Source organism: Physcomitrium patens, chromosome 6 (genome assembly GCF_059467195.1).
Source record: "Physcomitrium patens ecotype Gransden chromosome 6, ASM5946719v1, whole genome shotgun sequence".
NCBI lineage: Eukaryota > Viridiplantae > Streptophyta > Bryopsida > Funariales > Funariaceae > Physcomitrium > Physcomitrium patens.
This window is the reverse complement of record NC_143415.1, coordinates 1,436,626-1,460,000: the sequence shown is the minus strand read 5'-3', so window position 1 is coordinate 1,460,000 and position 23,375 is coordinate 1,436,626. Positions and strand designations below refer to the sequence as shown.

Here is a 23,375-nt window from a genome sequence, read left to right as displayed (position 1 = left end):
TCCTAATCATGCAACGATTTCATGATACTTCATAGAGCCATTACTCCATCACACGCAAAACAACCTATCAGAAATTGCAGCAGTGGAAATGCGCTGGAATATAGAAAAAGCATCAATTGCAGAACTGAGGATCAGTTAATTTCATTTTCTCAGATTTGTTAACCATGAAGAAGCCCGAACCATGTGACCCTGCCAAGGACACATTCTCGCCACCGGAGGTCGTGCATTCCAACCATAGCAAAGGGACCACAATCAATAAAATAGCTCAGTATTTCAGTGACACGCCACGTAGGATGACCCCCGGAGGGGATTGCTCTTTGGCTCTTCGAAACGGACCCCGACTCCAATGCAGTGCAACTTCTAAGCTCTGGTTCCAATGCGGCGTAACGAAGCCACGAGCTACAGGACAACGAGAGGAACTGTTGAATGTCGATTAACTAAACACCTTCATTGTGTAGTCACCATTCATACTTATCCCACGCACAGCACAGACATGTAATGCCTGTCTCCACACCCTTTTTATGTCATATCTACCCCCCCGTTTCCGCTGCCATCCCGAAGATTCCCGATTGTCCTCAAACCCTACAATCGCTCTTCCCTCCCTCTCCTACCTTCCCAATCACACGCAAGGTCGCAAAGCGAGACTGGGTTGGTGGTAGCGGGGCTCATACCTAGACCGGTACACGGTGGAGCTATACTTGGCGGCTGGAGAGAAGGAGAAAAGCAAGCGGGGTGTCGGAAGGAAGAGATGCTCAGATCGGACGAAGAAGACGAAGCCCTGGCTGGCTGACTGGCGCTTCAACCCACTCGAGGGTTGGTTCCATGCCGGCGAGAGGGAAGAAGAAGGAGAAGCAGGTTCATTCATCCAAATGCTTTCTTTGGCGATCATCAGGGGGTTCAAGTTTGCTGCGGTTTCCACTGATGCCATTGTGTTTTCCGTCGCAGCCGTCTCTTAGTCTCTTTTGTTGATCGCGGTGTTGGTCTTCCCTCCAACCGATCGCTTGATCAGTGTAAGTGCTCGATCTATGGGACCTGGGTTTCTCAAGCTTCACAGCATTTCTTCTTTTTTGCAGTCGACCAGTGGCTTTGCGTTTTTTTTTATTATTTTTTTATTTTTAGAATTGTCGTGTACATCAATGCTTTAAGCTAAGTAGGCGGCTTGGTTTTTTCAGCGTGGGTTAAGGGCTTGTGGTTTTAGATCGTGCAAGTGCATGTTGCGACATTGGTCTCTATAGTTTGAGTTCGCTCAACGGGGAATATCTCATGGTGGAAGTATAATATTGGTTTTTATCGACGTCTGAGATTGTGGTTTTCTGGGTGTTGGACTCTCAGAGCTGATTAACAGAGACTACGATGGCCGCAACAGCGATGATCCGATCTTCTGCTGCTCTCGGCAGCTCCTCCCTAAGGGCGTCGTCCACTAGCAGGGGACACGTCTCAGTCTCCACCTCAGGGGTGCGTCCATTTCACTCACTCGGTCTTGTCTGAGTAAAGTATGATCCAATGTTAATCCTATTTGCGTGTTAGTTCTCGTGATATTTTCTCCTTTATCGGTTTCGAAGTCAAAGCATCTTGCCGTAAGATCCTCCATTTGTCCATGTAAGTAATGTATTCTTTTGCTACATCACTGAAATGAGTTTCGGACAGAAACCTGGAGGCGTATACCAAAACTATGTGATTAAGGAGTTTGTTTTGACAGGTATGTGCCCAAAAGAAGAATGTGAGCTTCTCCGCCGAAGACTCTTTCGCAGGATCCGTCAAGAGTTTGAGGGTGGCTGCATCTCCCGTTTCCAGGTGCCGAGTCGTTTCCTGGAAGACAAATTCAGACTAGGTTTGATCAAGTTGATGTGGACTCATGTGAATAGTACACACCCTTTTACCATGTAATTCATGGATTTAATCTTGATTCGCGAGGGGCGAACTCTGATATTGATCCCAGAAATGCAGGTCGATTAGCAGGTCTTTCACAGTGAGAGCGACTGCTACCGAATTTCCCGTGAGAACAACAAGTAAAGCTCTTCAGTTGATCTTCAGAATGCACAATGAATAGTGTACTTGAATTAAGATCTTATTGGATCTGTGTTTCGGCGATCATACTTTGTTTATTTTTCAGAGTCGGGAAGCCAAGAGAAGATTCGAATTGGAATCAATGGGTGTGGGAGGATTGGAAGACTTGTTCTCCGTGTCATCCTCGCCAGGGACGATGTCGAAGTTGTTGCCGTAAACGACCCCTTCATTGACACCAAGTACATGGTATGCTAAGCCCTCTTAATACTGTCGCCTCGATCATCAAAAAAATTGGCGTTCCTGTGTCATTGATAACGGACTTCTCAGTTTCATCCCAAATCACAGTGGGTTTGTGAGACCGTAAACTGATAGGTGAATCTGTTCTGTAGGCATATTTGTTGAAGTACGACTCTACCCATGGGCTCCTCAAGTCCGAGGTGAATGCTGTAGACGACAATACTTTGCAAGTTGGCTCTCAAACCATCAAGGTCTTCGGATGCAGGTAAACCTATATTTTGGTGTTCTTACATGGTCGGTCTCGGTTGTGGCTGATGCTTCCGCGAACTGGTGCGATGTCCCCTGGATGAATTCGTCCTCATACAAAGTTCTCGACCTGTCCGCAGGGACCCTGCTGAAATCCCATGGGGATCAGTTGGAGCCGACTTCGTGGTAGAGTCTACCGGTGTCTTCACTGCCGTTGACAAAGCCTCTGCTCACTTCAAGGGTGGTGCCAAGAAGGTGGTGATCTCCGCACCTTCTGGCGATGCGCCCATGTTCGTGATGGGTGTGAACCAGCAGTCGTACAAGGACAGCATGAACGTGGTGTCCAACGCCAGTTGCACTACCAACTGTCTTGCACCTCTTGCAAAGGTGATCCAGGACAACTTCGGCATTGAGGAAGGGCTCATGACCACTGTGCATGCCACCACTGGTAATGATGGTTCCTGCAGAGGTCTTGGAGCATGACTGGGGTGTCATATTTGTGGGTGCTTTTACAATGAGCAGGACTTATTTGGATGATGACGTGAATGTTGTCTGTGTGCAGCCACCCAGAAGACTGTGGACGGCCCGTCTGGTAAGGACTGGCGTGGAGGACGTGGTGCTGGACAGAACATCATTCCTAGCTCAACTGGAGCTGCAAAGGTACTGTGCACGACAGTTGAATCCTTGGCGAGTGCACTCATGAGGCTGCTGTAAGTTATGTGAGCGGAATTGTCTGCACTGATTCAACATTGGCCTGATCGTCGCTTTCCTCGTTCGGGATTTTCAAACAGGCCGTGGGCAAGGTGCTGCCAGAGCTGAATGGGAAGCTCACCGGTATGGCTTTCCGTGTCCCGACTCCCAATGTGTCTGTGGTGGATCTGACTGTGCGTCTCCAAAAGAGCGGCTCATACGAGGACATCAAGGCAGCCATCAAGTGAGGGATCGTCTGGGGGTGCTGCTTTGTGGCAGCTGTTTTCAAGTGTAGTGATGCTTACCTGTTGTTCAAGTTTGAGGTGCCCAGTAACAAGTCGCTGCCACTGACGTTGGGAGGTATGGTTTTGTGCGAATGATTGCAGGGCCGCTTCTGAGGGGCCGATGTACGGCATCTTGGGTTACACTGAGGACGATGTTGTGTCCAATGATTTCGTTGGTGATGCGAGGTAAGGTTGTTGATTTTGGATGGGACGGACTTGTTTGTGGAATTAGTAGCGTCGTGACACTAATGGTGTTGTAATGTCGATACAGGTCGAGCATCTTCGATGCTAAGGCAGGAATTGCCTTGAGCGACAAGTTCGTGAAGTTGGTGTCGTGGTATGACAACGAGTGGGGCTACAGGTAATTTGGGTTATGTGTTTGGCTTTTTCGATTGTGCATCTTGGTGGGCATCGTGGTGGAACTCGGTAGGATATATGGTAGTTTCGTTCTGACTATCGTGTGAATGTCTTGCAGTAACCGAGTTGTGGACTTGATCTTGCACATGGCTGGAGTAAAAGCCAACCTCTACTAGGGATTGAAGCAGTCTGCACGCGGCTAACATGGGAAGCCTTTACACGTTTATGCAAAGAGGGCAGAAATTCATACTGAACACACCGAAATCAGCCTGCGGTAGATTCCTATCTTTGAACACTAGGAAAGAAGTGGGGTCAAAAATAGCTAGGGATGATCACTGCTTCTCAAAATGGTTTTTGAGGTAGGAATATTAAGGATACGTACGTTGGTATGTAAACGTGCTACAAATTTTAAAGAGGCGAGTCTTCATTATGGATACAGGCTACGGACTCATCACAGACTGTGCCTTTCACCTGTACGGGCAGTCACTGGCTTCCAATTAGTAATGAAGATGCACCATTTTCACAAAAATAATTTCTGCCTGCGGTGAATTCCCTTTGTCCATTTTGTGAATCACTGAATAGCAGTTGGAACTATTTAGTGTACTGTCGACACTACGTACTGCCGTGCAAGCAGTTAGTTATGTTAATGTCAAAGAGGGTGTTATGCTAGTGCCGTGGGTATCGACTTTAGTTGTCAGTGTGAAACAGGTTGTTCTAATTTAACTTTAAAAGAGTTGGTCTCGATTTACTCGGCAATCGAAAGTGGATTAGAAGAAGAGTCTTGCCCATCCTAAGAATTCAGTTTCGGATGCTCACAAACTGCCAAGCTCGTATTCTCCGCTCACTTGTTCGATTTGGCTAAATTCCTTCCTGTCTCATGTTCGTTCCTTTAGTGGGGCGCTTCGCCGAGTGTGATGAACTGGAGCCCAAGAGATATTCTGAAGCTTAAGTGATGAAAGTGTAGCCTATCTAGGTCAGTCTGAAGATGAGTCTTTCTTGAAGGAAGGCGTAGCACTGTTTTGCCTCTTACATCCCAGGTTTAGGAAGATTCTTTAGGAAGATTGTTAAATTTTGGTTGAGGTCGAGTCGAACCCCTTGTGTGGGAATCACTTTCTACCATCTGCAGTCATGTGCTTTGTTTCATAAGATGAATCACTTAGGCATATTAGGGGTTATCTGTGTAGTCTCGGTCGTATGATTCGAGCCAGTCGTGAAGAATTTTGACACACAACTAATGAATGATAGTAGTGCTAAGGAATGATCATTGTGGAAAGTTCTAAACTGTACTGTTTTCTTTCATACGGTATTGTACCACATCGGATGAAACTTAGAAATGTAAATTTATTTCTTGGGTGTATCCTCAGTTGGCAGTCTCGCTGTTTACACAGTTGATGTGTGTCGTGATCTTATTTCATCTCTTTGTCGATAGGCTTGTAGGTTGTTCGAAATTGGACATAATTTTTTTGGGGTGGTGAAATACTCAACAAGTCACTTGAAAGTGTACCTGCTCTGTTTCAGAATGTGAAAGGTTGACACCCCCTCATATCAGCTCTGTTCCTCACCGCCCTGAGTATTGGGCTATTCGTACCTATAAACTCGAATCTACTTCAGGACGGAGGTGAGACGTTTGCTGGTCTTCAGGATGACCATATTGATTGGTTCGTAACCTCGAAGCAAGGATTCCCGGAGTTTGGAGTGAAGCTTCTGAGGGGCTGGCCCGAGGAGATCAATCCTGGCACAATCAAGTTCTACACACAGTACATATCGTAGAAGAGCGGTGTAAAGGTTTCATGTCGAATGTTGTTTCAAGCGACACAAATGCATTTTTTCGAGACGCAATTCTTTCAGCTTTGCAATTGAAGTTGCTGAAAGGGTGACCAAGTTAAAAAGTGCGTAGTGTCTCATAAACCACATGCCAATGTTGTGAAATCACGAGTCGCTTGAGGCTTGAGTTTACCAGAGGCCAGAGTAATTTTAGAACACGGCAGTTTGGAGGGAGGGATACTTTGCATCTATAAGTTGAGCAAGACATGATGGAAGAGGACGACGAGTCGGAAGTTCCAGTACAATCGATGCCGAAGAAAGAGTTGAAGGAAGAGCCCAGATCGATGGGTGCAACGGCGAACTTAGAAATGGCCCAGTTAAAAAAAGAGGTGCGCAATTTGCGATGTGAGAACGATACCATACGCCGAGAGCTTGAATCTTCGAGAGAGAGGTTGAGTGCCTCCACGACAGCATACCACAACCTGCAAGGCCACCTGCGATCCCTGGTGGACAAGTACACAGCCGACCAGGGCCAGAACGAGGTGGAATTGCAGCAACTGGATCACCAGGCGAAGGACATCATCGAGCGGATACAAACCGTAGCTGGAAGGCTGGAAGAGGATAACGCACTGCTGGTCGAAAAGCTCAGAGAAGCCATCAAGTAGCATGGGCACAGAAAAGTCCCCCCCTCCCTACCCTCTTCACCTCCTTGGCCTCCCACTGAGTCGTGGCTGTGGAGGGAAGGCTTGGTGAAATTCGAGTTTCACCCATCGACTCCTTCCTGCATGCCCTCACAACCTCACAACATAGCATGCTCAGTTCCATGCACGTCGTGGAGCATGGTCTCAACACATACATTTTGGTCCGATTAATACTCATTATTCCAGATTACGGCGTACATCTGATTGAGTAGCAATCAATATATCCGATCACCCTCTTGTTGTTGTACTTCGTAATTTCGAGGATTAACCTGAAATCTTATCCTGGAGGCGTTGTTGTCGTTGTCTGTTGCATTTCAACGTGTGAAAACAGACCATCACAGCCAAAATTGCCATTCAATTTGAGCTGCTTTGAGGTATTGTGCTTGGACAGTAAGTTTGGCATTGAAGCTCTCATTGCCTAACTTATGTGCCACAGTGAGAGCTTCAATACCAAACCAGTTGAACTTTTGAGAATTACATTTGATCCATCGAATATGGGTTGCTAGGTTTTCAGCATGCAGCTCTGTCTCAACTCTGCAGATTTCTGTGAGCCTCGTCCTTTTTAAGGTTTGGTTTGTACCGTGAAATTTCGAAGAAAGTTTTCTCGACTTTGTAGGTGCCGTGTGGCTCAAGAATCATGGCATCTCTCGCTGTAATTTTCGCCTGAGCTGCACACTTGGGTCAATCACCAATCTAGCTCGTCCCATGACTGAACACCTCCAATTAGACAAAGCATTGAAAGTGCTTTGGCAAGATTGCAGTGATTCGAGAAGGCATTCTGATCAACTGAGTAACAGTGCAACATTTTGTTTCAACGAATGGTAAGTTGTCCTAATGTGATCTAGATGATTCATGTTTCTATGAATACAAAATTAATGATCCTGAGATCATGGAGTTGGAAAACCTTTGTAGCCTATTGATTATTCCAGGCTGCATGATGGATGGCAGTTATCCCACAAACACATGTAAAGAGGTGGTATTGGATAGGTCAGTTGGAAAAATACAAAAGGAAATGGTTATCATCCGCATTGGTGGTTGTCATTTACTGATCATGTCAGTGAAATTGTTGTCTTGCTCTCTGAAAAGGAGATAAATGACCTACAGAAGGACAAGCACCACCACAGTCTGTCCCTATTTGCAAGCTTTATCTTCATAGCTTGTCCTGTTTCTCAACAGCCCTTGAATCCATGTGCAAACAAATTCTCCTTAAATGCATTCATGAAGTGCAGGCCTGTGCATAATTCTTCGTTGTTTTTAACTCTTTCTTTTTTCTTCTTCCTTTTCCAAAATAAGCTTCAGCCAATGTGCATATGGCAGCTCTCCCCAATGCAATCCCATCTTTAAATGTGTGGATGCTGGAATTGGAGGATGCCATTGTGTAAACCTCCCAAGAAAACCAACTTGGGCCATAATATGAAAACTATGTAACCCTCACCTACCATGCCTGCCAATTCTCTCATTTTATAGAGGGAATTGCACTCTGGGAAACAAATATATATATATATATATATATATATTATGTTGTGGCCTGGGTTGCTTGAGATCTGCAAGCTATGTTAAAAGCATGACAGTGGAAAGGAGGCAGCAGTGCACATAGAATGATTGCTTTGTCCTCTTTGTTGAGGACCATGGTACAGTACCTCTTGTAAGGAAAATTGTACTACTCACTCTGCAAAGCCATAGTCTTCCACCTCATGGGCAGTGCTGTCACTGAGAGAAGAACCAAAAAAATCTGTGTGCATAAAGGAGTTGCAGTTAACTACTTTTCTTCCCTTTGCTTTGTTTCTTTGGCTGTTTTTCTCTCTTACTCCTATCCTTCAGCCTTTCTTTTACATCACTCAACTTATGTTCAAAAAGGTCCAGAGATATTCCTTACTCTAAACATTTCACACAATGCATCACACATCATATCCCTACAAACAACTGCAAGACGGCTGAAGATTGTAGAGCCTAACAGAAAATTCACCAAGACAATGTTTCAAAAGAAATGCATTATTATTATTATTATTACTATTATTATTTTCTCCTAGTTTCTGTTTTATGAGATAGAGCTTGCAATGATAACTAGAGTCAACCCATGTTCATGTCAGAAGTCATTTACTAAACCCCACACACTCATATACATGTACTCATTTACTTGATGCAAAACAACAAATGGGCTCTGGCTGTAGGAATTACTAATCAAATCCATTCTTTCTTCAATTAACCTAATTGGAAAGATTATACTAAAAAAAACGGGCTTGTTGTCATCCTTTACATTTTCTCCTCTCTGACATTAAAATTTATATATTGAGGAAATGAAATAAAGTTCAGGTTTTCATTGTGCTGAGTATTGTGTGGTGTAGAAAATGGCTGTGACATTGTGGTACAATTTTCCACCTTTGTACAGCACTCTCCTTTTTCCCTGTTTCAGTTGATTCAGGTCAAGTAATTCTTGTGACAAGGTAATGCTGAAATACATGTGGTTTAGGGTGGTGCCAATTCACATGCACTTCAATTTTCATTGATAGTGAAAGAGAGCAGTAATTCTTGTCAACTCACCATGTATAAGAAAATTTAATTTAGAATTATTAAGCTTTGGTTAAAATTATTATGATTATATTTCTTAATGATTTAATGTTTGACAAACTGTGCTTGTCAATGAGAGCTCCTAACATATATATATATATATATATATATACATGTTTCTTTTGTCGATAGTTATCAAAATTTGTCAATTGTAATATGCATGCATTTATTTGATTGCATTTAAAATATCATGTGTATTATTGTCAATATCATGATATAATCTTTAAAAGTCAAGGTAACTTCACAGATGAAATTAATTATGATATTCAGCTATAGGAATTACTAATAAAAGAATACTATTTAAGAATAATTATTTCATTTGGTAAATAATATGTCAAAGCTTATAAAGTGCAATATCAATACTAGTCATACATCAACTTAAGCTTGTTTTCAATTAAAGTGACTTCTGTGTTGTTATGTTTTGTATTTCAAGAACCATGAATGATTCAAGTTAACATTTCAAACAAAAACGTTTCACATTAAGATTTTAATTTAAACATGAATTTTATTCACACGTTTCGGTCAGTAAACTTATTGTATTTTTAATATATCATTTTGAAAAATACTATATACAATATTTTTTGGAACATTACATTCCAATTTCATTTATTTAATTATATTTCTACATCATTCAAAATAACGTCTTGCAATTGCATTAATCCACAAATCACAAATTATGTTTTGTCCACGATTTATAGTTCGATTCTATGCATGCAATGATAACAACAAAACAATATAATGGACAAAACATCTCTTCCAGGTGACATATATTCCATGGGTTTTTAGCAAATGAAATTGTTGATTTCAAACATTGTTTTATATTTTCTTGTGCCCGATTTTATTATTGCTACTATTAATATGATATTGTTGTTCATTAAAATTATATTCTTATGCACAAGCACAAACATTGAATCTGGTGTATGCAAGAACAAGTGACATTTGTTTTTGTTTTTTTACTATTTTAGGTTTCATATGTTACTTTTAATAACAGGTTTTTGAATTCACTAAAGTGAGGTCAAATTCCAGTTTTAAAATTATGCTTATATGTTCTCACATACACTTTCATTTGTTTATTAATTTATTTTTAATACTATCTCATCAAAAAAGAAAGAGGATAACGAATGTTGTCAACTAAATTCCAAGGAAAGGAAAGGGAGGGAGTGAGAAAGTGAGTGAGTGTTAGGGCTGCCCAGAGTGTCGAATTGCGTCGAAGGTTTTGAACAGTTTTCATGGTTACAGAATAGTAATAATACCATTCTGGGCATGGGAGTGTGTGTTTTTGTGGGGAGGGATCCTTTTTCCGTGTCTTTGCAATGACACCGATCCAGCATGGGCGTCGAAGGTGACCCACTGCCAGGCATTTCCTTTGGAGTTGTGAGTAAAGTGGGGTATTTTTCAATAGGAATATGCTGATACTTTTCCTCGCTTCAAATCTCCGACTGAGGATCCTGGCGAGTATTGCTAGTGCGAAAGTCAGAAGAGTGAATCTTTTGGTCCCGTGACTTCAGCGCACGACATTGCAAAATAATTGCAGATGCTATTTTGCAATCAGGGATTGTAGATTCAAAGACGGTTTTGCTGAGCTGGGCGTATGGAAGCAATCGTGTGTCAGAGCGCGGCACCCCGATGCAATCTCTGGAGCTGGGATGCACTTCGATAAGCTCTTCCTTTACCAGCTCGCAATGCATCCAGAAGGAATAAATATTTGGCCAATGGCCATGATAAGGCTGACCATACACTCACTGTCTTGGAACGGCCATCCAATGGGGAGGGGCCTCTCTCTTTGTCATCAGGCGATGATGCGGTCGTCTTTGGGCTTGGTCTGGGGTGGTGGTAGGTCTAGAGTTTCTGTTTGAGAAATCACGGTAACAGTTGGGCTTGCGTTTGATCTCTCGTTTCTGCAGATGTGAAAGGTGGCTGAGACGTGGCCGGTTGGCACTACAACGCTCCCGAAAGGTAGCCGGAAAGAGCCTCGTGTGTTGCATTCTACGAAAGGAAATATGTAAGCTCAAACGAAGTCACGTTGCAAATTAGTACTGTTGAGGAGGAATTTAGGAGGATCCTTAATCGCAAGGCGTGTCGTCCCAGCTTTTGACCCCGTCTTTTTCGTGAATAGAAAAATCACAGAAAAATGTGACGGATTATAATGAGTCGAAGGTTTGTATATCATCGTTAGAGGCCCATCTGCACTAAGTTTCAATGGTCTGCAGGGGTGCCACGGTGGGTGGGGGCAGGAAGATGAACTAAGTTTGATGAATACCCGTTACTTGCGTAAGCGCGTGCCTCTGGAACTTCACCTTCTCCTCAAGACAGTCGGCTCTCCTCGGGCTTGGCGCGATCACTCCGGGGCCCTCTCTGTTCCGCCTCATAGTGCCTTACTTCGTCTTTAATCTTTGTTCTTCCGCGTTAAGGCTGTGTTAGTGCTAACTATCTGGCGTGCCGGCCGCGTGTTCTCTGCTTGTTTCCCTCGAGTACCATACTGATCTTCCGTTTTAGGAAGCCTACACGGAAAGAATACTATGAAGCCCGAATGCAACTCTATCAATCAGTCTGCCAAAACCTCTAAGGATAAGCTTCCTCCGCAAGTTTCGCTTTCAGATACCGATTTACAGTTGCAGCCACTTGAATTGTTGTTCTCTGTCGCACTAGCTTGATAAAGAACAAAATATACCTTCATCTTAACCCGCTATCACATGCTTCGTACAAGCTCACGGTGGACCTCAGACTCCGCTCCTTCACCCCTGCGGAGAACTCTTTACCAATTCTTGATCCTGGCAAAGGAATAACCTGGAAATCTTCGTCTATATTAGGGCAAGAATTGATGCATGATGTTGGCGAGTTATATAAGTAATGTTGAAGCTTTTCAGACATTACTGGAATACGAATTTCATAAGTCTCTACATGGCAATCGTATTCACGGTTTCCTTCCTTCCTTCCAGTGTTGTAATGTTGCATTCATGTGTAAAATATGAATCGGTGCGTCTACGGTTACAGATGAACGAAGCCGCTTTGAAATAGTGCACCGAGTCGATGACAGTGCTGAAGGGGTTGGTGACGTCCCGGATCAACGGGGCATTCCAAGCAACCGGCGTCCATCCAGCATCATTCATCGCCAGGGATTCCACCGTGAAACCCGCAACGGCCCGTTAACCCAACTTAACGGACGGGTCGGTGACATTCTTCTGGAGCAAAAGGAAGAAATGACCATCATTTTAATAAACTCTGACAGAACCATCTCGATGGGGAATCGTTTCAGAGTGGGGCGGAGGTTGCTTGCTCCTCACTCCACATTTCCTTTTAACTCTACATTGATCTTACAGTTGTCCGCTGTTGTCTGGTGTTGGTATTGGAAGGAAGCTTCGAGTAGGCTATTCCTATGTGATCCAGCACAGCTTGCAATCTTTCCTTTTTCGTGCTGAATATATATATATATATATAAGTAATTAACAGTCCACAAGTTTGTTGCACGCACAACGAGACCAAACACCGTTGCATGAGGAGTTCGTTTGTCTCTGAAGTAAGTCACGTGAATTCGGCAGTAAAAGGAGTGATATGCTTGATTGACGTTGGAGAGTATCCAATTAAACAGACACAAATATAAATAAACAAATAAAATTAAGAATTTACAATTTTATTTACGACGCGTTTTCGCAAACGGACAAGAAAGGAAATGTGAACAACATCATCAATCCAGTTTCCAACGTGTTATAGCACGGTTATAAGTCTCTTCAAGTTTTCGATTTCTTCAGAGTAACTATTTCTTTGAATACAAATACTTTAGAGGAAAACATGCTTAAATTACTGGATGGACTTGATGCTATTTCACCAACAATGAACCTCGCGAGAAAATCAATCAACGAATTTTCTGACGGAACACTGCCACGACCCCAAACAGCAGCAGCAAAGCTTTTCGCTGTCTTGCTTCCAAAAGTTTCAAACTTGGGGGGGAAGTCTTGCCCGACCTCCCTCAGAATATGCCAGAGTTCCTCTTCCAGATCCCACTGTACGACGGTTCTGGTGGCCTGACTTTTACAACCCCCCCCCCCCCCCCAAATCCCTTTCGCGTGGCTGCCTGGCCAGCAGCCTCACACAGTGGATTATAAAAAGTTTAGGATTAAGTGGTTTTTTGTTTGAACCTAATGTCTATTGTCTGCAGTAAGAAATTTTAGTTAGGCTCTGACAGCTGACGAGGTGAAATATTGGCCTCTCTTTCCTCTTTTAGCGTATCAGGCCCTTCCTCCAGAAGTATAAGTATGGAGCTTCGCCCCCTGAGGCCTTATTTGCTCCTAACCATCCAGCACAAACGCGCATCCTCGTAGTGAGCGAGATAGAACCTCTTGAGGGTGCACGCGCGATTGGAAGCGTTACAATTCCCTGTTGGTATTGTGATGCTTTGCGAGTGTGCTTATCTGGTATTATAATCGAAGTTTTGGGCTGTGGGTTCGTCTGAGCGTTGTATATTTTGTTTACAAGATTATCCCGTCGTCGAAGTCTGTGGTTAGGATTGGTAGATCTGCGCGATCTCTTGTTGACTTGTATTGACCTGTAGCAATTTCTCTATGCTGGCAGCTGGTTCTCTGTGAGCTTCCTTATCGTGGAAAAGGTCTTAGGTTACAGTATCTAGTTCTTGTAAGTAAGGAAGTCGGGTCCTGACCTGCCAGTCACGTCTGCCAACATTCTCGTATGGGGTCCTCTAAAGCATGAATAAGTATCTTGACCAGGGAGAAGATTTTGGTCCTTAGAGATTTCTCGGTGGCATTTGTGATTGTTATCATTGTGAGTAGTGCTTTTACGCCTTCAAGCTTCGGGAGCGAGCTATCTTGACCCGTCACAAGGTGTTGAGAGAAGTAAGGTTTGAGCTCCGTTCTTAAGAGCTTAGGCCTACGAACGTGTAATAATGATATTGGTAGGAGCGGTGCCGATTACTTGGTAAAGATGGCAGTGTGGATGTCCAACTGCGGTGATCCATAAATAAACTACGGAAGTTCATCTATTTGACAACGCCCTAGGACGCCCATTCATTATCACAGGTCAGTATTTTGTAAACCACTTTTGATGAATAATCGATTGAAATGGCAAGATGACTAAATCTATAATTGTGAACTGTCCGTCTGTATTTGTTAGTAGGTTCGTGGTGTTGGTTCTCAGTTTTTGATTTACTTCTCGTCTTCTACTTTCCTTGCTCAAGATTTTATAAAAAGTTTTAGGAAATCTAAGATATTTCGGCCCGTTGGCCTTCTCCTCCGTCATTTGATCGCTACTGCAAATTAATTTCATGACAGCACTTTCTGTAGGATTGCGTTGCATAACCCGCTTCGTGTTGAAAGAGAAGGTGAATACTTGGTGCTGATGCCAATTATTGCCGTATTATCATCAGGTTTTAGCTCGTTGGGGGGTGGAATCAAGCACCGTGTCGAAAGGTGTTTTTCGTTTTCCATCTACAAAATTACACGAACTCAGTAAGCAGGTTTCAAGGATCTCCGCTCACGAAAAGAATACAAGAGGAAGACTAGAAGGCCATGGCCGAAGTGGCTCTCTTAAATCCCTTGGAGCAGATTCACGATTTTGCAGTGCTGCAGCACAAGAGCGAGGACGTGAAAGATATCTACACTCTAGGGAAGAAACTAGGCGAGGGGCAGTTTGGTATCACCTATCTGTGCACGGAGAAAGCCACCGGTCTCAAATATGCATGCAAATGCATCCCAAAGCGAAAGCTAATTTCAGAGGAGGAGATTGAGAATGTTGGGCGTGAGATTGAGGTTATGTACCACCTCGCGGGACATCCTAACATCGTGGCCATCAAGGGCGCGTACGAGGATGAGACGATGGTCTACTTGGTGATGGAGCTCTGTGAGGGAGGTGAACTCTTCGATCGCATCATAGAAAGAGGGACGTACACCGAAGCGAAGGCTGCTGACTTGACCCGCACGATTGTGGGCGTCGTGGAAGCTTGTCACAACTCGGGCGTTGTCCACCGTGACCTGAAGCCCGAGAATTTCTTGTTTCAGACCAAACACGAAGATTCGATGCTGAAGGCAGCTGATTTTGGCTCCTCCCGGTTTTTTGAGCCAGGCGACGTATTTACAGAAATTGTCGGGAGTCCGTTTTATGTTGCACCCGAGGTGCTGGATCGTCATTACGGGCCAGAGGCGGACATTTGGAGCGCGGGGGTCATTTTGTACATTTTACTGAGCGGGGTTCCGCCCTTTTGGGCCGAGACAGTGCAGGGTATTTTCGAGGAGGTCATGAAAGGAGAGCCACCGAGCTTTGCTGCCGATCCATGGCCAAATATCTCCGAGGGCGCCAAGGATCTGATCCGGCAGATGCTGAACCCCGACCCGCGAAAGCGCTTGACCGCTGCGGAGGTCCTGAAGCATCCTTGGATTCGTGAGGACGGGGTTGCGTCGAACAAGCCCATCGCCTCCCTGGTCCAGTTTCGGCTTAAACAGTTCTCAGCCATGAACAAGCTGAAGAAGCTTGCCATCCGGATCATTGCCGAGAAGCTTTCAGAGGAGGAGATTGCGTGTCTGAAGGAGATCTTCTCCGAGATGGATCGCGACAAAGATGGAGCCATCAGCTTCGAGGAGCTCAAGGAAGGTCTCCTGAAAGCCGGCACCACACTGAAGGACCCCGAGATCTTCGACCTTATGGATGCCGCCGACATCGACCAAGATGGCATCATCGACTACGGGGAGTTCCTGGCGGCGACCCTCAGCTTGAACCACATCGAGCTGGAGGAGAACCTGTTTGCTGCATTTCAGTACTTCGACAAGGATGGCAGCGGTCACATTACAATGGATGAGGTTCTCGCCGTCTGTCGTGAATTCAACATGGAGGACGTCCTGATCGAGGACTTGCTGCACGAAGTGGATGTTGATCACGACGGCACCATCGACTACAAGATGTTTGTAACAATGATGCGCAAAGGGAATGGTGGGGTTGGCCACCAAACCTTGCGGTGCACCCTGGGCATCACCGACGTTCTAGCGCATGATATGACCTGACTGACTGCAGTAACCAATCGGCAGGTTTTTGTACTTTTATTTCGTGAGGGTCTGAACCTGACCCATATACAGTGGCTGAGTGGAGATCCAAAAATCATAAATTTTGGCGATTTTGTGGACGGCTACGAGGTTCCGAGTATGGAACCCACCTTGCCCATTCCCCTAGATAACCCCTGCCAGGGTGTGAAGAATTCGCCCTCGCACTTGGTTGGATAATTTTTTCCCACTCCAACTTTGTTGTACGAGAGGTGATTGACGGCTTTTTGTTGATCTTTGAGAGGTGAATGAAGATTACGGCAACGGATCTGCTGCAAGTTTTTTGCAAGTAGCAGGCAAAGAATAGAATGGACCCAGGTGTGATCTGATATTGATCAGGTTTTGTGGAGAGGAATTGGGGTCAATAGCAGGTGTCCTTGTAAGATTTAGTTGCTGTGTCGGAGAATGATGCTCGTTTTTCTTAGACATGTAATTTTGGTTTCAGAGAGTGTTGCGAGGCTGCGACGGGCAGCAGATGGTATGCGTTAGGATCTTTTGAAGACCACTGTGTGCTTTTGTATTAGCTATCTCCTGGAATATTATTCAGTATTTTGTAATATATATACTAATAGAACCTAAATATTAGAATCGTGTAATTAGTGCATGATGCAGAACATTTTCATTGGCAAGAACATTCGTCTCCTGCTTTGTGCCTACTGAATCCAAATTTTGTTCATAAGCGGAGCTTTGGACGGCCTAATTTCACTTAAATCACATGTTGATTTGAAATGTTGTGTCAGCGAGATGTGCAAGGAGGATATTAGACTAATTTACAATCAGCTAATGCGTCGGAACATGCAACATTTTCTAGCGCCTTCGCTGGCTGAATAGAGGTGTAGTAGACACGCTGACGATAATCGGAGACTTTTTTTGGTTTCAATTAGTTATTGTTTTGGCAAGATTAACACTTAACTCCTCTTATTCGTCTTTTAAGCTTGTAGTGACTTGGTAAAAAGACTTTTCTAGCTTGTTTCAACACTAAGGAGGGATCATTACTTGTGACTGATCAGCACTTTTTATACATATATTGAAGTGAAGTAGATCCTTAAATTTGGCATGGTTTCAAGTTAAGAAAAGTTCTAAGTATGGTACAACTTTGTTACAAAAATACTTCTAAATATAAAGTATTATAACTGATTTAAAATTATTTTTATTTTAGATGTTCTAAGTAAAATTAAGATCTTAAAAAGTTATGTTAAAATTTAAAATAATCCATCATATATTTAAGTAATTTTGATTTGCAAATTCAATCTATAGTTTTCTTTTGTTATATTTTTAAATTCAATTATGATTATGTACTTAAACTTCAGTAGTTCATAACTAAATATTTAGATACTAAACTAAAATGAGCTATATAATAGAATAAATTTAAAACAATATTTATTCTATAAATATATTATATTATATTTTTAATACTACCTAGATTTAGTAAACGAGCTTGAATAATTACTAATGATTTTAACATCCAATAGTCACTGCTATTGTTGGGCTTAAAACTTAAATAGAAAATCTGCCCAAAACTCTTGAATATCAAGTTTGGTGGTTTACTCTAAGAGCATACAGAATCCAAATTTGACCATTTTTTAGTCATTTTTTTGTGGAACATGCCAAAAGAAGCAAATGACATTCTTGGTTTGTAAATTGGAGATTATTTTCAGCATTGAAGTGATATTTATTTAATGCCATTTTCTTTGCAAGTGTTTTTTTTTTTCCCTTCTTTTCCACATTTCATTTTGTTGTAATTTTCTTTTAGTCACATGTTTTGTGATTAGTAACCATCAACTATATGCAGGTATTGGTTGCTTTGGTTTACTTTTGATTTGTGACCTTCAATCGTACGTAGGTGTTGGTTGCTTGGTTCCCTTGTGATATCTGCTTCTATATTATTTGGAATGAGGATCAAGTATGGATTTTTGATTTTTGTCTTTAGTACCTTTCTTTGGTTGCAAATATTGTTGCTAGAGGTTTTTTAGTATTGCATATTTTGTATTGTATTAGTCTATATTGATAAGCATATGATAGGAATGAGATTGGATTGATGGACAACAAGATCTTTTTGTTGGTTGGGTTGTTGGCATTGCAATGATTTGGAGGTGATTATCAATGAACTACAAAGATTGGTAGTAGTTATAGTTACAAGTAGTCCTTAAGCCTTAAGATAATTGTAGGTATCTATGTAGTCTTTTTTATGGTATATACCAAGAGTCAATATTATCAATCTTCTTCACCATACTACTTAGAAAGTAACCACATCTAAGGCTATGAGCCAATAGTAGATACTAACAAGATTTTTTAGCTTGTTCTAGTATTGGATACCACAAGAAGGCTTTAAATATTAAATGTAGATATATTTCACAATTAGAAGACAATCTTTGCAACATGGTGAGAGATTGGTTCTTCGAATAAGCTAGGGGCATTTCCTTACTAGATTGGAAGCTCAAATTTTAAACATGGATAAAGGAAAAATACCAAAGGTCACATCTTTTCAACGAGGTATGCTTTTGAGCTACTACTACAATATTTGAAGCATGAGGTGCTCCAAACTTATGGAGAATGGAATAGCAAGTAGTCGCTTAAATTGTAAGCGGTGGAACTTTATTAAGAGGTGAGAATAGAACTTATTTCAACTCTTAAAGATAATATTATTTCTAGCTTAATATATACAGTAAAAAAAGAAGATCCACAAAAAAAAAATTGAGACATATTTAGAAAAGACTAAAAGAAATGAGTAGCAATAGTCTTAGATAATATCCCACTCACTTTATCAAATATAGATTAAACTATGAAGATAACTTTATTTGCAATGGAAAGACTACTATCATTTGAGCTACTCCAAATATTTATTAAATACTTGAAAATGAGTATGGAGGTTTTAGGCCTAATCAAATGTAGATTATTTAAGATTTTCAATGTGAAAAAGAAGATACTTCATGCACTATGTATAATTGTTTGGCTCAATTTGTAATAAAATTAAGAAAAATATTTGTTAAGAGGCAATCTATCAAGATTTTCTTATCTAAGATTTAGCCACACCAAGAATTATTCTAAGCTATAATGGCATAGCAACATTGACACATACATTTTTTAAAGTTGAAAAGTATAATAGGACCCTCTATTAGCATGATGCTATTGACATAGTTGCTTAAATGACCGATGTATTTAGGCCCAAGAAGATTATAATTGCCACAAGTAGCTTGGCAAAAACTTAACTTAAAAATACTATGTATTGTTGGAGGTATGATGAATCTAGTTATACCAAAAATGATCAAAATTTTTGTAAGAAGAAAAAAATCCAATATATAGAAAAGTCTAAGTAAAAATAATAATCTAAAAATAGCTAAATTAAGAAAAAAATCTAAAAATAAGTAATTAAAATATATTTAATATAGTAAATTCAACTAAAATAAAGATAATTGCTTTATTTTGCATCCACGGAAGCGACATGCTTTAGATAAGAAAAGAATCTTAGAAGCTAAAATTGCCAAATAAAAAAAAAATCAACAATATAGTCTGATTACACCAAGTTTTATATAAATTTTAGAATTTGACTAAGTTCTTATATCTAGATAATTATATATTTGGTGCATCAAGACAAATATTAGTTGCAATTTCTATATGTACTTAAAAAATAAAAATAAAAATGACACCTATTATAAGTAATGTACCAAAAACCTTGCATGGCTATTAAAATAATTATAGAGATTTTAATATTCATATTTAATTGCCATTATCATTAGGTCTTATAAATGTTAGTTTTGCAATAATGCCTTCTATTTCAACTTCAATATAAAATGGAGATACTACTATTAAAGTTAAGAGACATACCTTGGATTATAAAATATTAAATATACTTATCTTATCTAAAATTGATGTATTGACTCCAAAATTTAAAGTAATAGAGATTTTCCAATTAATTGATAAAATATTAAAAGATAAGATACTTATGTCATCTCTAGAAGTGGTTGAAGCAATTACATAGCTTTCACTAAAAGAAGATTGTCTAAGTTGCAAGCAAAGTTTGCAATTGAAATTATTGCCATATTTGATGAAGATCATTTGAGGGAAACAAGCATGGATTCTTTATTTGAGATGCCATTGGCTACGTGGATAGCATATTTGTTAGATTTTATGAGTAAAATTGCTTGAAAAGTTGAAACTTCTACTTATATATTGTATGCTTGGTTAATAATAATAATAATATGCATGTTATTAGGTGTACTAGTAGAAATTTTACTTGTATTACATCTTTAGTTGTCATAGTGGATTCTAGTATCCAATCAATTATGATTGACAAGTAACTTGTTTAAAAATTAGAACTTATTATTATATACCTAAAGCTTCTTTTTTTCCACTATTGTTACTTTAGTAGGAAGCATGGAGTAAGTTGTTAGCTATACTAAGTAGCCATCGTAATTGATTATTTGCACCAAATTTAGATAAATTTATTCATATTTTTTTCTATGATGTATAGTAATTGATACTACCAACTATGATATTTTAATTGGTCAACATATAATTTATTCTTTTGATTTTTATTTAAATAATTGATATCAAAGGAATTATTTAATGTAATAGGATTTTTTTGAGTATCCAACACTTTAAACTTAAGATTTAATTATCACCAATTACCATTACTTGTTGAAGATTGAATAAAGATAAGATTTTGGAGAATTGATCAAGATAACAAAGATCAACTATATCATTTGAAGTTTCTTCTATTTGACCTTAAGAATATAGTAGCTGAGTTTTAGAGGATAATAAAAGAAGTATTGGCTAGCTTATCATTTGCTAGATGCTATAATAATGATTTTATTATTTTTAGTAATAAGCCATCTAATCATGTGAAATATTTGCAAATATTATTTGAGAAATTACCACAGTAAAGAATATATTTGCATCATAATAAGTATAAATTCTTCTACAAAAAATTACCCTACTTGGATCATATGATCATTCTAAGAAGACTTTGCACATATCAAGCAAAGATAGATGTCTTGCAAATAAACTTAGCACTAAGTAATATTTCACAATTTCAAGAATTTTTTAATTAGATAAATTACTATAAAATATTTATTAAGAACTCCAAATTAATTGTCAAGCTTTTAATTGCTCTCATTAGCAAGGATCATCCATAGACTTGTAATTAGAACCAACAACATGCACTTGATATACTAAAGCAAAAGTTGGATTTAATTCCAATACTTTGATGTCCAAATACTATTCAATCTTAATAATTGCACACAAATTGGATTGCAATAAGATTGGAATCAATATTAATATAAAAGAATGATGTAAGATAAGAATATATCATTGTATTTTCATTTAGAAGCAATAATAGTATGGGATACAACTACTCATCTTGTAAGGAATAAACTTTAGCAGCAATTTGAGCTATTGCTTATTTTTGACCTTATTTGTATGAACAATGATTTATATTGGCAATTGACTATTAACCTTTAAAATGACTTATAGAATCAAACAAGCTTACTAATATGCTTGCTAGATATACTTTATTGCTTCAAAAATATGATGTTAAGATTGTGCATTAAGCAAGCATTATCAATTTGGATGTCGACAATTTTTTTTATAATCCAAGTTCTTTGGAAGAAGACTTGATCGGAGGTCAATTACATAAAAATTGTGACAAAGAAGCAATTCTTAAATAGCATACAACTACATATTTGACTATGATATCAAATTCTATAATTATGGTGCTTAATCAAAGTTTAGATGAGAAATTTGATAGGACAAAATTTATTAGTGATGTGTGGAAAGACCTTACGTTCTTCCACAAGCTTCAACAAAGGACATTCTTTTTACTATTTCTTTCATAGAAAGAGACAAAATTAATTACCAAATAATAAAATTTTATTGAAAGAAAATTTTGTTATTTAATATGTGATTTGATAGAGCTAGGTATATAGTTCTAAGGTCAAATCAAAGAGCTTCTTTGGTGTAGAAAATACATGAGGAATTTGAACACATTAGGATAATGAAGGTACATTTTATATTATGTGAATAATATTAGTGGATTAACATTTATCAACAAGTAGCCACATATGTTTTTTAATGTGAAATATGTAATTGGATGAAATTAAGTTTTAATACTTTATTACCTTAATTGATGCCTTTATCTATTATAGATTTGAAATATTCTTGAACTTTGGACTTTATTGAATTAATTATTGTTACATTATGTAAAGCTAAATATGTATTGGTGATGGTAGAATATTTTAGCAAATTAATTGTACTTACGGCTTTACCACAAAACTCTTTAGAGTTGGCAACTATAGCTTTATTTTATTATATACAAATATATTTAGAAATACCTATTGAAGCCTTAATGGATTAAGGGAGGAAGTTCTTTGAGGCTTTTGTGGCTTTTTGTACTAAAGATTTCATAGATTATTTCACCACCTTTAAAAATCATTCTAAAGAAAATGACTTAACTAAATAAGTTATTGAAACTATTAAACTTGGTTTACAAAAATATGAATTATTTCATGACAAATATTTTGATTGGAACTTGATGTTGCCATAGATTACATTGGATTACTACTTTAGTAGGCAAACATCTTTAAGTTGTTATAGTCCTTACTAATTGTTATAGGGATAGGAGCCAAACTTAGTAAGCTTAGTATGTGATAAACTAATCCTATTTGTGGACTTTTATAATCTTGATATATGGTCTCAATGTCTATATGATTGAATAGATTTTTTTTAAAAAATTATGCCTATCACAATGAAAATCTTATCTATTTTTTAATACTATATTATTTTTTGATATACTTGCATTCATAATAGAGCTTATTGACCTCAATTGCAAAGATTCTTTAATAGAGATTATTTCTATTTGCAATGTGAGGTGCCTACAATACTTGATATTAAGATAAGACGCACAATTCTTTATATCTAGAATATATTATTAAATAGTATTTTGTTTCTTAAAGGCAAGGATAGATTAGAGTGTCAAGAATATTGAAAGAATTATGGTCCTTGCCATCTTTTTATATATAATTTTATACATCTTAAACTAAGAGTTGTGCCAAATGATCTTTTTTGTTTTATATGTGGTGAAAAGAAAATGGTTGCTACCATGCTATTATGTATCCAATGCAAAGGTAGATGGCATATGGTATGCTTGGTATTACTTTTTTTTGATTCTTCTTTTAAAAAATTAGATTTATCTTCATAATAGAAAGTCTTTCATCTATATCTCATATATTGATAACAATTGAAGTTTCATTTTTTTATGTATACAATACATTTTGGTGGTTTAGGTGCTATAGCATTGATTTAGCTATATATAATTTATAATTGATATTAGTAATATGTGAAATTTTTTCCTAAGAGCATTAACAAGCTTGTAAAGATCTATAATATTTATAAATCTATTTTCACTTGTACCAAGTATAACATTCATAATTTTTTCTTCCATCTCTATAATAAATTACTTTAATAAAACTACAAGTTAAATTAGA

General features: G+C 39.1%; 2 protein-coding genes across 4 annotated transcripts; both read left to right on the top strand.

Annotated features, from left to right (window-relative positions):
- The first annotated feature begins 547 nt into the window (after nt 1-547).
- LOC112283222 (glyceraldehyde-3-phosphate dehydrogenase, cytosolic) lies at nt 548-4,353 on the top strand. 2 transcript variants are annotated; one of them, XM_024521678.3, is made up of 13 exons: nt 548-855; nt 946-1,010; nt 1,333-1,455; nt 1,700-1,794; nt 1,948-2,009; nt 2,114-2,253; nt 2,397-2,509; nt 2,631-2,938; nt 3,053-3,150; nt 3,282-3,424; nt 3,567-3,650; nt 3,736-3,825; nt 3,940-4,353. In XM_024521678.3, the coding sequence occupies exons 3-13, from the start codon at nt 1,354-1,356 to the stop codon at nt 3,995-3,997; spliced, it is 1,293 nt and encodes a 430-aa protein (XP_024377446.1). In that variant the 5' UTR covers nt 548-855; nt 946-1,010; nt 1,333-1,353; the 3' UTR covers nt 3,998-4,353. The 2 variants fall into 2 exon arrangements, with proteins under 2 accessions (XP_024377446.1, XP_024377444.1); XM_024521676.3 differs by lacking the exon at nt 548-855 and having other exon boundaries at nt 939-1,010.
- An 8,790-nt stretch (nt 4,354-13,143) lies between these two features.
- LOC112283219 (calcium-dependent protein kinase 13) lies at nt 13,144-16,490 on the top strand. Of its 2 annotated transcripts, none has more exons than XM_024521672.3 (2): nt 13,144-13,884; nt 14,232-16,490. In XM_024521672.3, the coding sequence occupies exon 2, from the start codon at nt 14,374-14,376 to the stop codon at nt 15,856-15,858; it is 1,485 nt and encodes a 494-aa protein (XP_024377440.1). In that variant the 5' UTR covers nt 13,144-13,884; nt 14,232-14,373; the 3' UTR covers nt 15,859-16,490. The 2 variants fall into 2 exon arrangements, with proteins under 2 accessions (XP_024377440.1, XP_090106999.1); XM_090250873.1 differs by having other exon boundaries at nt 14,149-16,490.
- The last annotated feature ends 6,885 nt before the right edge of the window (nt 16,491-23,375 follow it).

Coding starts and splice junctions, on each gene's coding strand:
- LOC112283222 (XM_024521678.3), top strand. CDS start 1,354: ATGGCCGCAACAGCGATGATCCGATCTTCTGCTGCTCTCGGCAGCTCC. Junction 2,510..2,630: donor ATCAAGGTCTTCGGATGCAG/GTAAACCTATAT, acceptor ACCTGTCCGCAG/GGACCCTGCTGAAATCCCAT. Junction 2,939..3,052: donor CACTGTGCATGCCACCACTG/GTAATGATGGTT, acceptor GTCTGTGTGCAG/CCACCCAGAAGACTGTGGAC.
- LOC112283219 (XM_024521672.3), top strand. CDS start 14,374: ATGGCCGAAGTGGCTCTCTTAAATCCCTTGGAGCAGATTCACGATTTT.